Consider the following 14283-nt stretch of genomic DNA (forward strand, 5'->3'; position numbering starts at 1 on the left):
AAAATACAACTTCAAGATCTGTGATCCAACTTCAAATTCACAGTTCCATAAATATATGCTTTGAACTCTCGAAGTCCTACCCTAAACTAAACCAAATACCTCTACTTATACTTGCCAAAATGGCTTACATATGACTCTAGAACATTACTAATAGAAAGGTCGACCTCAAAACAATCTACACTTATCCTAAGATAAGATCCTATCATTAAATTCACGATCCAAATTAAATACATAAGTAAGCTCAAACTAAGAACCAATCATAGAAAAATCAGAAAAAAAAGGACCCAAGCATCAACAAATATCAGGTTCACTAAGCACATGAAGGAACACTCGGTCAACACTGGACAACTCAGTTAACACTAATGTTGTTGGAACGTAGTTAACACTGTGGGTATTCAGTTAACACTATGTGCACTCAGCTAACACTGCATGTACTCAGTTAACATTGTGGGTTCTCAGCTAACACTATGAACTTGGTGATAACATTGCCAAAATGAACAAAAGAACAAGATTACAAAACAACCCAAGATGCTCCTTCATCAGATAACTAGGGTTGAAAGAAATGATTCTCCTAAATCATGTAGCTGTCACAACCTGAGCTAAGTCCAACTTAGATTGAGAAATCCATGTAGCACCTTCAATTGGTCTATTCTTCCACTTCACAAAATACTCATAGTAATCTTTTCCTCTTGCGCTCTTACCAACTCTCTGATCCAATACCTATTCAACCTCTTCAATCTGCTTCTTAGGATAATCATCTGATACAACAACTTCATCATCTAACTCATAATACTTATACAAATCAACAACATTGAATGTAGGAGACATATCCATGTCATTAGGTAACTCAACTTCACAAGCATTACCACTGTCAAAATTCCTTAAGATCTTGTAAGGTCCAAACTTCTTCATCTTCAACTTATTGTATGTTCCAATACAAAATCTACCTTTCTTAAAATGAACCATCACCTCATCACCAACTTCAAAATCATGATCTCCTAAACTTATCAACATTCTCCAAGTTATACTTTTGATTACTTTATTCCAATTTCAAATTCACTTCCTTGTGCAAAGACTTCATAAAATTAGCAAATTCTTCGCCTTCAACACTTATCTTATCTTCACTAGCAACATCCCTCAAATTTGATATTCCTCTAGGTTGCATTCCACTAGCAATCTCAAAAGGTATTTTCCCTATACTCATGTTCACAGAATTATTATATGCAAACTCAATTTGTACCAATACCATATCCTAATTACTCGACTTATCTCGCACTAAACATCTCAACAAATTACCCAAGCTTCTATTCACAACCTCTATCTGTCCATTTGTTTGTGAATGGAATGTAGAACTAAATCTCAACTCAATACCCATCTTCTTCCACAAAGTCCTCCAAAAATAACCAACAAGCTTATTGCCCCTTTCAGAAATAATACTTTTTGGTAATCCATGCAATCTAACAATCTCTTTGAAGAAAATCTCAGCAATATGCACATCATCTAATGTCTTCTTACATGGTATGAAATGTCTCATCTTAGAAAATCTATCCATAATAACAAATATGGAATCATACCCTCTTGTTGTCTTAGGTAATCCAAGAAAAAAATCCATACTAATGTCACTCCAAAGTTTCTTAGGAACAAAAATAGGTGTATACAATCCAGTATTCTGACTTACTCCTTTTGCAACTTGATAGATTTCACAACTCCTTACAAACTTTTGAAGATCCTTATATATATGTGGCCAATAATACTTATCCTTCAAAAAAGTCAATGTCTTATCAATTCCAAAATGTCTAGCCAAACCACCACAATGTTTTTCCTTAACTAAATTAACTCTCATAAAACTTCTTAGTATACATAACTAAATTCCTTTGAACAATGTACCCTCTTGAATGAAATACTCATCACACTTACTCGTGATCTAATAGATTTGGTGCTCTACATTCTCTCCACGCCTCAGAAAAATCAGGGTCAGTTTCATACAACTCTTTCATTTCATTAAAACCAAGAACTTCAACCTTCATCTCACTCAACAAAGATTGTCTTCTGCTTAATGCATCAACAACTCAGTTAGCAACTCCACTTTTATGCTTGAACACAAATCTGAAACTCTGCAAGTATTCAACCCACTTCATATGTCTCTAATTCAACTTACATTGACTTCCCAAATACTATAAATCTTTATGATCAATATACAACACAAACTCCTTAGGAATCAAATAGTGTCTCCACTTCTTCAAGGTTTGAACAATAGCATGAAACTCTTGATCGCACACAAAATACTTCCTTTTAGCATCATTCAATTTCTCACTAAAGAAAGTAATAGGTTTACCTTCTTGACTCAACACAGCTCCTATTGCATTGCCACTTGCATCACATTAAACTTGGAATACCTTATTGAAATCAGGCAAAGCCAATATAGGTAACTCAACAACCTTTTGTTTCGAAGTCTTGAAACTCTTATCAGCTCCATGTGTCCACTTAAAATCTTTTTTATCTCCTCTCATTGTCACAATCATAGCATTAATAACATAATTGAAATTGTTTATAAACTTTATGTAGAAACTATCCAAACCATGAAATGGTCTTACCTCACCCACATTCTCAGGTGTAGGCCATTCCAAAATTTCCTTAACCTTCTCAGGATCCATTCTCAAACCATCAGCTGAAATCACAAATCCCAAATACACAATCTCCTCTTGCATAAAAGAACTCTTTTTCAATTAATCACCAACTTCTCCTCTTTCAATCTCTGTGATACTTGTCTAACATGCTCAAGATGTTCTTCTTAGTCTCACTGAATATCAGAATATCATCCAAGTAAACAATCACAAACTTACCTGAGAATCTCTTGAAAACTTCATTTCTCAATCTCATGAAAGTACTAGGTGCATGAGTCAAACCAAAAGGCATTACCAACCATTCATAGAAACCATCTTTTGTCTTAAAATTAGTCTTCCATTCATCACCTTCTTTAATTTTGATATGATGATAACCACTCTTTAAATCAATCTTGGTAAAATACTTTGCTCTACTCAAACAATCCATTATGTCATCCATCCTTGGCATAGGAAATATATATTTCACTGTGATCTTGTTAATAGTTCTAGAATTAGTAGACATTCTCCATTCTCCATTCTCCATTCTTCTTAGGTGCTAATATAACAGGTACAACACATGGGCTCAAACGTTCTCTAATCAAGCCTTTTTGCAACAACTCGTGCATTTTTATGTTAAGTTCTTCATTCTTTGTAGGCGTCAATCTATATGGTTCTTTATTTGGAAAACTAGCTCTAGGAATCAGGTCCATACAATGACTTATAATTCTTATTGGTGGTAAACCATCATGTATATCCTCTGCAACAATATCTTTATACCCATTCAACAAACTTTCAATTTCTACTAGCACTCGGTCAATACTACCAACTTTTGCTGCCACTCGATTGTCAATGTTTGTCACTCAGTCATCCCTATTATTTGTCACTCAGTTACTACTAACCTCTGCCACTCAATTATTACTAACATAGCTTGGTCTTCTAGGAATTATGGTAAAACATTTTTTATTCTTCTTCATTTCCTTTTCAATTTGCTTTCCATTAACCATGCAAATTCACAAAGTAGTACAATTAACCTCATATGGACTTTTAATCAAAGGCAACAATACTTTCTTCCTTCCATTCACCCAAAGAGTATATTGATTCAATCTTCCATCATGCATAACATATCTATCATATTACCAAGGTCTGCCCAAAAAAATATGACAACCATCCATACGCATAACATTGCACATAACTTCATCAAAGTGGTTTCCAATCTTGAACTTCACATCACATTGTTCACTTACCAATATCTTATGCTCATCCCTGATCCATGAAACATGATAGGGTTTAGGATGCTTCAACCTCAATAACTGCAACTTTGTAACCAACTCCTCTAATGACAAATTTGTTGAACTTCCATTATCAATGATCACTTTGTAACATTTTCCAGCAATCTTACATATAGTCTTAAAAATACTTCTCCTTAGGACAGGTTCCTCATCAATTCCCTTATTACATAAAATTCTTCTGACCATCATATTTTCTCCAGCCTTAGGTCCACTTGGTGAACCATCAAGTTCTCCTTGAATCACAACATTTCTATTACCTTGTTCATTCTCACTAGAGGATCTACACTCAAAGAATATATGCCCTTCTTTTCCACATCTAAAATAATTACCACAAAAACCACTGCTAGAATAAGAATTTCCTCTTCCTTGGTAAGAACTAGTACCTCCTCAATAGGAATTACCACCTTTCCATTTAGTCTTGCCTTTGTCATCACTTTTCCATTCAAATTTGCCCTTATCTTGCTCATAATTGTCAGATTTGCCACCTTCTTCATAAGATCTACACCTACCTCTCTAGAATCTACCGCCTCTAACTCTTTGTCTTTGTTTATGCTTCTTTGTCAAGATCTCCTCAACTTTCAAGGCATATTAGTATGCTTCTTCCAGATGACTTTCTAGTTTCACAAAACTTATTTCATCTTGGATTCCAATTATCAATACACTGAGATACCTTGCAACTTTCTCAACCTCATCATCTACATGTCCAAATTTGATGTCCAATCTATAAAATTCCTCAGTATACTCCTTCGCAATCATGTCCTTTTGTCTTAAAGTTTTCATCTTCCTTACTAAGCTAACTTGGTCATCAACAGGAAGGAACTTCTTCTTCACTTTGTTCACCATTTTCAGCCAAGTCCCAATCTTCTCCTTTCCTCTCCTTTTTCTATTAGTTTGCAAATGCTCCTACCATAGTGAGGCCTTTCAACCTAGTGACTACAATTTTCACCTTCCTATTATCATGAGTTTTTTCAAACTCAAAGAAATTCTACATACTAGAGATCCAATCCAACAAAACATTGGTGTCCAATTTTCCATCATAAGGAACAACTTCTACAACAGGCTTTGAATATGCTCTAGACAATACTCTCAACAATCTTTCCTCATCTTGATCTTCCTCAGATTCTAGATTAGGGTTCGATGTCATTGCTTCATCATCACTCACATCATCAAGATGTGCTCCTCTCCTTTGGGTCATCTCCACAACATCTAATCTGGCTACAATTTGTCTCAACATGTCCATAATAGCAATGTTAGCATCTCCTCTGCCTCAAACCATGTTTACAAACAGGTTCCTATAAAATTGTAACCCTTTGCAAGTTATAGGTCAAATTTGTAGATTTGCCACCCTACAACCAAATCCAACCTAGGGTTATACATGATCCAATCTCCTCAAGGATGAACCTTAAGCTCTAATACCACCTGACACAAGGAGGAAATGAATAGCTAGGGCCAAAGGCACACCTAACTATCCAAACACCTTGTTGGGTAAACACAATGGAAGAAAACACACAAAGAACAACACCAAGGAGAGAAAGAACAAATCACTCAAATTGATTCATCAAGTTATCAACATATGTGCCCAACTATAAGGCCTTCTGGGTTACGACCATATACAAAATACAACTTCAAGATCTATGATATATTAACTTCAAATTCACAATTCCAGAAACATCTGCTCTGAACTCTCTAAGTCCTACCCTAAACTAAACCAAATACCTCTAATTATACTTGCCAAAATGGATTATAGAAGATTCTAGAACATTACATAATAGAAAGGCCAACATCAAAATGGTTGGTTCTCATCCAAAGATAAGATCTTATCATTAAATCCACAATCCAAATTAAGTACATAAGTCAGCTCAAACTAAGAACCAATCATAGACAAACTCAACCAAAGAAGGACCTAAGCATCAACAATATCAGGTTCACTTGACACATGAAGGAACACTTGATCAACACTGGAAAACTCGGTTAACACTACTGGTTAACAATAACATTGCTGGAACTTAGTTAACACTGTGGATACTCAGTTAACACTACGTGTACTTGGTTAACACTGCGTATACCCAATTAACATTGTGTGTACTCAACTAACACTATGTGTACTCAATTAACACTATGGGCACTCAACTAACACTGTGAACTTGGTGATAACACTACCATAATGAAAAAAAGAGCAGGATAACAAGGCAACCCAGGACTCTCCTATATCAATTACAACCAATACAAAAAGATTACAACTTCAAGATACACAATCTCTATAAATTCTAACTCTAGACTTGCTCCTCTATGATCCTTCAAATCTCTTTTCTAAACTCTCTAAGCCATTACTTAACCTAAGCCTAGACACCTCTACTTATACTTGCCAAAATGACTTACAGAAGATTCTAGATCTTTATATAAGAGAAGGTCAAACTCAAAATGGTCTACAAACATCCCAATGCATGATCCTTACATTAAATTCATGATTCAACTTAAATGAACAAGTCAACTCATTCTAAGAACCAATCATAGATAAACTCAGCCAAAGAAGGAATCAAGCATCAACAACTAGCAAGCTCACTTAGCACATGAAGGAACTCGGCAACAATAGAACTCGACCAAAGAAGGAACTTAGCCAACACTACAGGAACTTGGCCAACACTGCAACTCGAAAATAACTCACAGAATGCACAAAGATGAGCATGATAAAAAGGCAACCTAGGATGCTCCTGCATCATAAAGGCAAGATGTCTTATTTGGTTGCAACTATAACACTTCATAGTTGAGAATTAGGATCCTTTCCCTGATCCTCTAGACCTTTCTCTAATGTTAGTAGATACCCTACCTCTACATCTCCCTCTTCTTCTAGAGTCCCCACTATGATCTAATGACTTAGACTCCCCTTGGGACCTTTGACCTACACTTCTCCCTCCATAGTTACCTCTGTTACCTCTATTGTCTCTACCTCTACTTCTATGGCTTTGCTCCTACCTCTTCTTATTTTTCTTTGCCACTTTAAGTGCCAATTGATAACACCTTTTCACTGTGGTAGGAAATAGGAGATTGATCTTCTCTTGGATATGTCACTTTAACCCATTTAAATATATAGCCACTTCTATGCTTTTATCTTCTTTCGTACTAGACCTTAGACATAACCTTTGGAACTCCTCTGTATAAGCACTAACATCAAGGTCTTTCTACCTTTTCTTGTGCAATTAGATTTCATAATACTTTGACACATAAGTCTCTCTAACTTTGGAAACCATAACCTTCCATGTGGTTATTCAATTCTTTCCTTCTTTTTGTCTCTCCACTTGAATAAACATCCACTAAGTTAGGTTACCTCGCCTTAACCTGCACCTAGCTACCTTTACCTTTTGTGCTTCATAGATCCCTTCATATTCAAAGTGATTTTAAGTCCTTTAATCCATTCCATTATTAAGTTTGGTTCCATCTTCCCACTAAAGGGTGGTATCCCTTCCAAGGATTTTAACCATAGCTTTAAGGGATTTAAGGAATGACTCTTCAGGTAACTCTAGATCAAACTTAGGAGCCTCATCCTCCTTTGTAATCTCTTTCTCCTTTTCCTCTTTCTCAACGACCTTCATAGTCACCTTTTTTTTTGTCTTGGTCTCTACTTCTCCAATCTTACTTTCCAACAAATTCAAAATTTCTTCTTCCTCTTCCTCTTTGACTTTCTTGGCCAACTTTGCATTACTCACCATACTTGTCTCACTCTACAACTAACATGAAACTTTATACTTGCCCAAATATTTAGGTTCTGACACCACTTTGATAGGGAGACTCTAGGATTCAATGTGGCTTGTCTTCCTTTTCTAGACAATCACTCTTTATGTACTTATAATTTGACTATAAACACATAACTTCAAGACTAAGGGTAGAATTATACACCTATAAGCTCATCCCCAGAGTTTCCAAATCCATTTTAGGTAAGGTTACTTTGCCTTCTAAGTTATTCTTCCTACTCATCTCCAAGACTTGTTCAAAAGCTAGATCATGGCTCAACGAGGAGTGGATTGACTCCAAACATGTCTTTTCAAACTAATTTCAACTCAAATTGAAAGTTTCTTAAAGTTCTCTATTTACAAAGACATGCTAAAGAGGCCTAATTGGTTAGAGCCACAATTAGCCCTCTATTTTCGATCATTGGGGTTTCTTTCAATTTTTTTCCTAATGATCTAAAAAACAAATCACCATTCTAGATACCCTTTTGGGGGGCCTTCAAGATTTTTTAGGGTTTAGGATCTCAATTGTTGTACAATGCCCTAAATTAAATTTGGGCCCATTTTGCTTGTGTAAGGCACACAACTGAAAGTTTTTGTGAAAATATGATGAAATGGATTCAATATGTGGTTTCAACTAGTCTCAAGACTTCCCTTAAACATACACAACTCTTTTCAACCAATTTTGTGAATAGATCAATCCACCCCTACATTTTATTTTGTTTGTTGTTTCAAAATACTAGCTAGACACAGTTTTTGTGCCTAGGGTTTGAGAGAAAAATCACAAACAACTCAATCCTATAAACTATCAATTGGAAACTATAGTGCATTGACCCATCTTCCATTCCTTGAATGGTCATTAATAGCCCATGGTGAAATTTTGAGTTAGAGGCCTTTTTGTAACAAGCCTTTAATCTGCCAGTGATAGGGCAATTTCAGGTAGATTTTTATTTCACCAAAATTTTAAAAAATTGAAATTGTACAAAACACAAGAATTAAATGCAATCTAACTATTTACAATCAAACAATTCCACTATTCAATCCATTAAACCAAGGTTGCCTGACTTGCAATGTGGTTTTGTAGGATATGCAAGAAATTGCTATTGCCTAGTATTGTAAAATGATGCCAAATATCTTCCACGCCCCATAAAATAATTTTAGGATTCTTACATAGACCATCTATTCATGTTTCAACTATATGCAGACTTCCCTAAGTGTTTTTGGGCATGATGTAAAATGTTGCACGAGCAACATTTTCAAAATTGCATCAATCCACCCTTGCATTTTTTTGTTTGTTGTTTCAAAATCCTAGCTAGACACACAATTTTCTCACCTAGGGTTAGAGAAAAAAATTCACAAACAACTCAATCCTACAGACTATCAACTAGAAACTATAATACATTGACCCCTCTTCATTCCCCAAATGGTCATTAATAGCCCATGGTGAAATTTTGAGTTAGGGGCCTTTTTGTAACCAAATCCTTAATCTGCTAGTGACATGGCAGTTTCATGTAGATTTTATTTTGCACACCAAAATTTTAAGAAAATTGAAACTGTACAAACACAAAGAATTAAATGTAGTCTAACTATTTACAATCAAACGATTCCACTATTTAATCCATTACACCAAGGTTGTTGGAGTAGCAATGTGATTATGTAGGATATCCAAGAAATTGCTATTGTCTAGTATTCTAAAATGATGCCAAATATCTTCCAACCCCCATACAATAACTTTAGGAGTCTTATATAGACCTTTTGTTCATGTTTCAACTATCTACAAACTTCTCTAAGTATTTTTAGGCTAGATGTAAAAAGTTGCAAAAATTTCAAAATTGTTCCAACTATCAATTTTTTCTTCCTTTTGATGTAGAATATAGTATTTTAACTCCTTACACCTTCTCATACTCCATCATTGACTTTACACCCCCTGGTACAACAAATTGCACAATGGGCGCCCTAAAGACAAACTTGACAACATTTTACCAAAATTGACTAAACTAGACTCAAACAACATCCAACTTGACACCAACAACCTAATGGGCTCTCAACTACCCTTATTACATTCAAGGACCTGTTTAAAGGCCTTCAAGTCAAAACTTGAGGGTTTCATTGTCAAAATCCCATTCGCTCATGCACCACAAAATAACACACCTACTAAACCAAAACAAATTTGAAGGAATATCCTCATCAAAAGGGACTCAAATTTGAATATCATTGCTTTTTTATTTCTTTGATTAGCTTCTTTTCATCTCCTTATCTTGAGTGTTAGATTGTAATTTGTGTAGTTTAGCTTCTTAGCTTAGTCACTTAATCATTTTATTACTCTCACATTTTTTTCACACACAACTTGATATCTCTATTATTCAGGACTAAAGTATCCCCAAAATTCTTGAATGGTACATGCACCAATGAATATACTTGACCAAATTTTACAATATTTTAAGTCCCTTGCAGCTTTGTGAACATAGATTCTAGTTTCTTGAAAGATGACAACGCCTGCTACCAATTTTTTTCAATATGACACTTAACTAAGTACTACTTATTAAGAGTTGAAAGATAATGACATCCCATAAGAAGATTTTCATTGTTCAAAAAAGACAAAACACTTTTAAGAATCAAATAACTATTAAATATATTTAATTTTATAATTTAAATAAAATCTCAATAAAATAAAAATTTAGAAATCTAGATATATACAAATTAGAAATAGAAATTTTAATTAAAGTATTTTTAAAAACCATCTTAACAAATTATAAACATAAATTATATGAACCTTTTTTTTAAAGAAATAAACAATATATTTCAAAATAACATAAAATCTCTTTAAAATTATTCATTCATACTTATCCAAAAATATAAAACAAGATGTTTCAAACAAGAAATAATATTTAAAAATAAAATTCTATATAAACCCAACTTAAAACCTATCTATAAGTAATAATAATAAATAAAACAAAATAATAAAATTGAAAGATAAAGCACCACCTAACTTTACTTTTCAATTTCACAAATATTCCTTATCACAATCGAAGGAGGATCCAAAAGAGGAAAGGAAGCTTGCTTTTAATATTATCCCACAAAGCCAAAAGGATAAGTGCATACAAAGCCAAGCAAAACAAAACAAAACCAAGGTAGAAACACTAAATACAAATTTTATAGAGACAATAATATATGTTCATGTGGACAAATAACTTGCTCTTTACTTATTAATTAAAAATTAAAATATTTGGATGATTTTTTTTTTTTTTTTTTTTTCAATATCGAAATTAATTGAGGCTTGCACACTTCATCTCGAATCTCCCAAATAAATTGAGAAGAGCATTTAAAATATTAAAAATAACATTAAAAAATTCAACAAATTTAATCAATTTACTCTTTCTATTAGTCAAATGTGTGGAAAGATGTGCATAATTTCTTCAAATATTTTATCCGATGCAGAAAAGAGATGCATCGAATATATGCTCGCATTAAAAAAGTTGAGCCAAAAAATGTACACCCAATTTTTTTCTTTTTCTTCCCCTGGGCCCAAAAACAGCCCATCTCAATCAACATGCCCAATTGGTTTGGGCTTGTCCGCTGATTGTATATACTCGTTGTGTATATCCTCTCCCATTGCACGATACTTCTTGTGTATATCCTCATCTATTCCATCGCCTGCGTTTGAGAACTGACGTGGGTTTACCCCTTTTGTTTCTCCCGTGGTTTTGATCTCAGTATTCTGATTGTACATATCTTGTTGCATTGCATTGTCTTTGTGCTTGAACCTGATGTGGCTGCAGCCTATATGCTTGTTGGTTGTCTATTGAGTTAGCGGATTTCAATCATACTGCAGAGGGAGCTGATTGATGGGTCATGGGCATCTGTATCTCCAGAAGATCAAAAGTAGACACTTCCATCACTAGCACTGGCACTCAATCCGGTAAGTTAACATGGCTTCCTGTTTCCTCTTTATTAATGGTGCGAATTGGGTATGAATTTGTTTTGATGTTATTTCGGTAGAATTCTATCCTGGGATTGCTGGCCGCAATGTAAAATTACCCACAAGTAGTTTTCCCTTCAGTGGAGTGGAGTAAGATGTGGTCAATCTCACTGTATCGATGTCAGAGGTCTTCTTCACACACGTGGGAGTGAATTTGTACCGTTGACGTGAAGCAATTTTTCTAGCTAGCCATCCGACTCCTTGTTAATATTGGGCATGCGTCAGTCCAGATGAATTGCTCTTCAAATACCTAGCATGATAAGTATTCAAATTGTATGGCAACAAAGTTGCAGGCTTTGTTCATACCTGGAGGATTGAATTTGTACCAGTGATGATATCTGTGATGGTTAGGTATTCTAGCTTACTTCTTGAAAATGTGGATCAGTTTCTTACTAGGGAAATTACCCCCTAGATTAAAGGAGAGTTGGTGATCAAACTGCACTGGATCAATAGCACAAGTTATTTCGATATCTCTCGGAGGGAATTGTCATCACTGACGTGGTACAGTTTTGAGGCAACGTCTTTTGCAAGCGCCTTTATTAAAGTTACGTCTTGGTTGGCTGTTCAGCCACGGCCCAGTTTTGATGGCTAGCTAACCTATCTCAAAAAAATATCAAGGGAATTAGGGCTTTCCAAGCGAGGATGAACAGGTCATCATTTCTTAGAATTTCAATAGCGAGGTTTCCTCCATGCTTATGAGATTAAGTTTTTATTGTAGATACGGTGCAGTTTTGATGGCAGTTGTTAGGAGCAGGACTGATGGGTTTCAAATTTTTAACTAGTGCATTAAGTCATGTCGCCAAACTGCCCTGCATCAATGATCTGGTTTTTTTTCCTATACATGTAGGAATGAATTTGCATGGTTGACGCAATACAGTTTTGATTGCCAGCTACCATTTTTCTTGAAACGTTTAGGCAAAAATAAAAGGCAACTGACAGGGCGAAAAAAATTAATTTTGTTTATATGTTTCATTTAAACATATAAATAAAAGGGCCGATGTATTACAGTTTTGATGGCCAGCTAACATTTTTTCTAAAAAGTTAAGGGCAGTTATGGAAGGTAACTGTGGCAGGACAGGAGAAAGTTAATTTGGTTTATATGTTCTTTTCCCACACATGTAGGAATGAATTTGCATTGCTCATGCAGTACAGTTCTGATGGACAGCTACCTTTTTTTCCTAAAATGTTTAGGGCAATGATGAAAGGCAATTGTGATAGGGCCAAAAATAGTTAATTTTGTTTATGTGGTCCATTTAAATTAGAAATGAGCTAATGAACATACTTGGTTGTGCTATGGAAAAACCAGCTGAAACAAAAAATCCCAATGATAGCAGCAGACCATTGGCCGTTTCCCAGACAGCTTCTTCCAGTGGCACCTCTGCCTACACAGAAAGTATTCCATCTACTCCCAAGTTGGAGAATGACTTGAAAGTGTCCTCCAAGCTGAAAAAGTTCACTTTTAGTGAACTGAAGTCTGCCACTAGGAACTTCAGGCCAGAGAGCGTTCTTGGTGGTGGGGGGTTTGGCTATGTCTTTAAAGGTTGGATAGAAGAGAATGGGACAGCTCCTGTGAAGCCTGGAACTGGTCTTACTGTTGCTGTCAAAACACTCAATCCTGATGGGTTGCAAGGTCACAAGGAATGGCTGGTAAGAAATGTAGCATACTTTAGCTTGTTTATTTATGTTTTCTTGCTGAATTTCTAAGAAGTCTAAAAATTATGAGTTAGGAGTCTTTAGAACTTGGCCTGTAGCTTTACACAATCTGCTTTATGGCTATGGTAAAATAAGGCCATATGTTTCGGAGGAGTAAATAATAGCACTTTGTCAAAATAGTTGAAGTCAATTAGCAATGTGTATTCAATTTGAAAGCTCAGATCCAGGCTTGTTTCCCCAGCAGAGAGCACGTCCTCATATTCATTTCTGTCCAAGAAAAACTGGAATTTTCAATGGGCATAATGGTTAACACATGCATATCCTACATAAACTTGAGAGAGAAATAGGAAGTTCATGGTCATAGCATCTAAGGAAATGACGGGTCCAGTTAGGATATTTTTCACTAAATCAGAAAGAAAAATAGATTATTAGGACAGGTTTATGTTTCCGGAGATTAATTTTTATTTTTTTTGTTCTTGATTTTTTGCAGGCAGAAGTAAACTTCCTAGGCCAACTTCACCATCCTAATCTGGTTAAACTTATTGGATACTGCATAGAAGATGATCAGAGGTTGCTTGTTTATGAATATATGCCCAGAGGCAGCTTGGAAAATCACCTTTTCAGAAGTGAGTAACTTCACATTTCTTTTAAGTATTGATGTTGTTGATTGTCCCCATTGAAAAAGTGTCTTCCTTAGATGCATTAAAAGCTTAAAAGTTAAAAAGTTTTGTTCAAATGTTAATGTGTGTAGGAAAGATCAAAGTTTCAGCATTTGGCTTCTCACTTGGACAAATTATTTTTGTAAACCATTGTCCCATTTGAAGTTAAGCCGTATGGGTGTATTGAGCACCTCTTTTCTTGTGCATTGACATCTGTAGTTGGGGTGTTATTGTTAGTTCAATGCCAGATGCCAATAATAAATTAGAATGGTTTGCAGCAGCTTTTGTTTTTGTAAATGGACCAGTAGTTAATGTTCAGACTGCACAATGTACATGCCTGTTCAAAACAAATCAGTTAATTGCTCTTCATCAAGA

At 35.1% G+C, this 14283-nt stretch overlaps 1 protein-coding gene across 2 annotated transcripts in view; it reads left to right on the forward strand.

Annotated features, from left to right (window-relative positions):
• The first annotated feature begins 11233 nt into the window (after nt 1-11233).
• The window catches only part of LOC149540420 (serine/threonine-protein kinase PBL34-like), a 64171-nt gene continuing 61121 nt past the window's right edge, over nt 11234-14283 (forward strand). For both annotated transcript variants that reach the window (XM_089801519.1, XM_089801520.1), the window contains exons 1-3: nt 11234-11536; nt 12903-13243; nt 13740-13875. In XM_089801519.1, the coding sequence (XP_089657645.1) occupies nt 11470-11536; nt 12903-13243; nt 13740-13875 (544 nt within the window). In that variant the 5' untranslated portion in view covers nt 11234-11469. The remainder of the gene's footprint in view (nt 11537-12902; nt 13244-13739; nt 13876-14283) is intronic.

Source organism: Cupressus sempervirens, chromosome 9 (assembly GCF_028749045.1).
Source record: "Cupressus sempervirens isolate cs-2001-9-10 chromosome 9, ASM2874904v1, whole genome shotgun sequence".
Classification (NCBI taxonomy): Eukaryota; Viridiplantae; Streptophyta; class Pinopsida; order Cupressales; family Cupressaceae; genus Cupressus; species Cupressus sempervirens.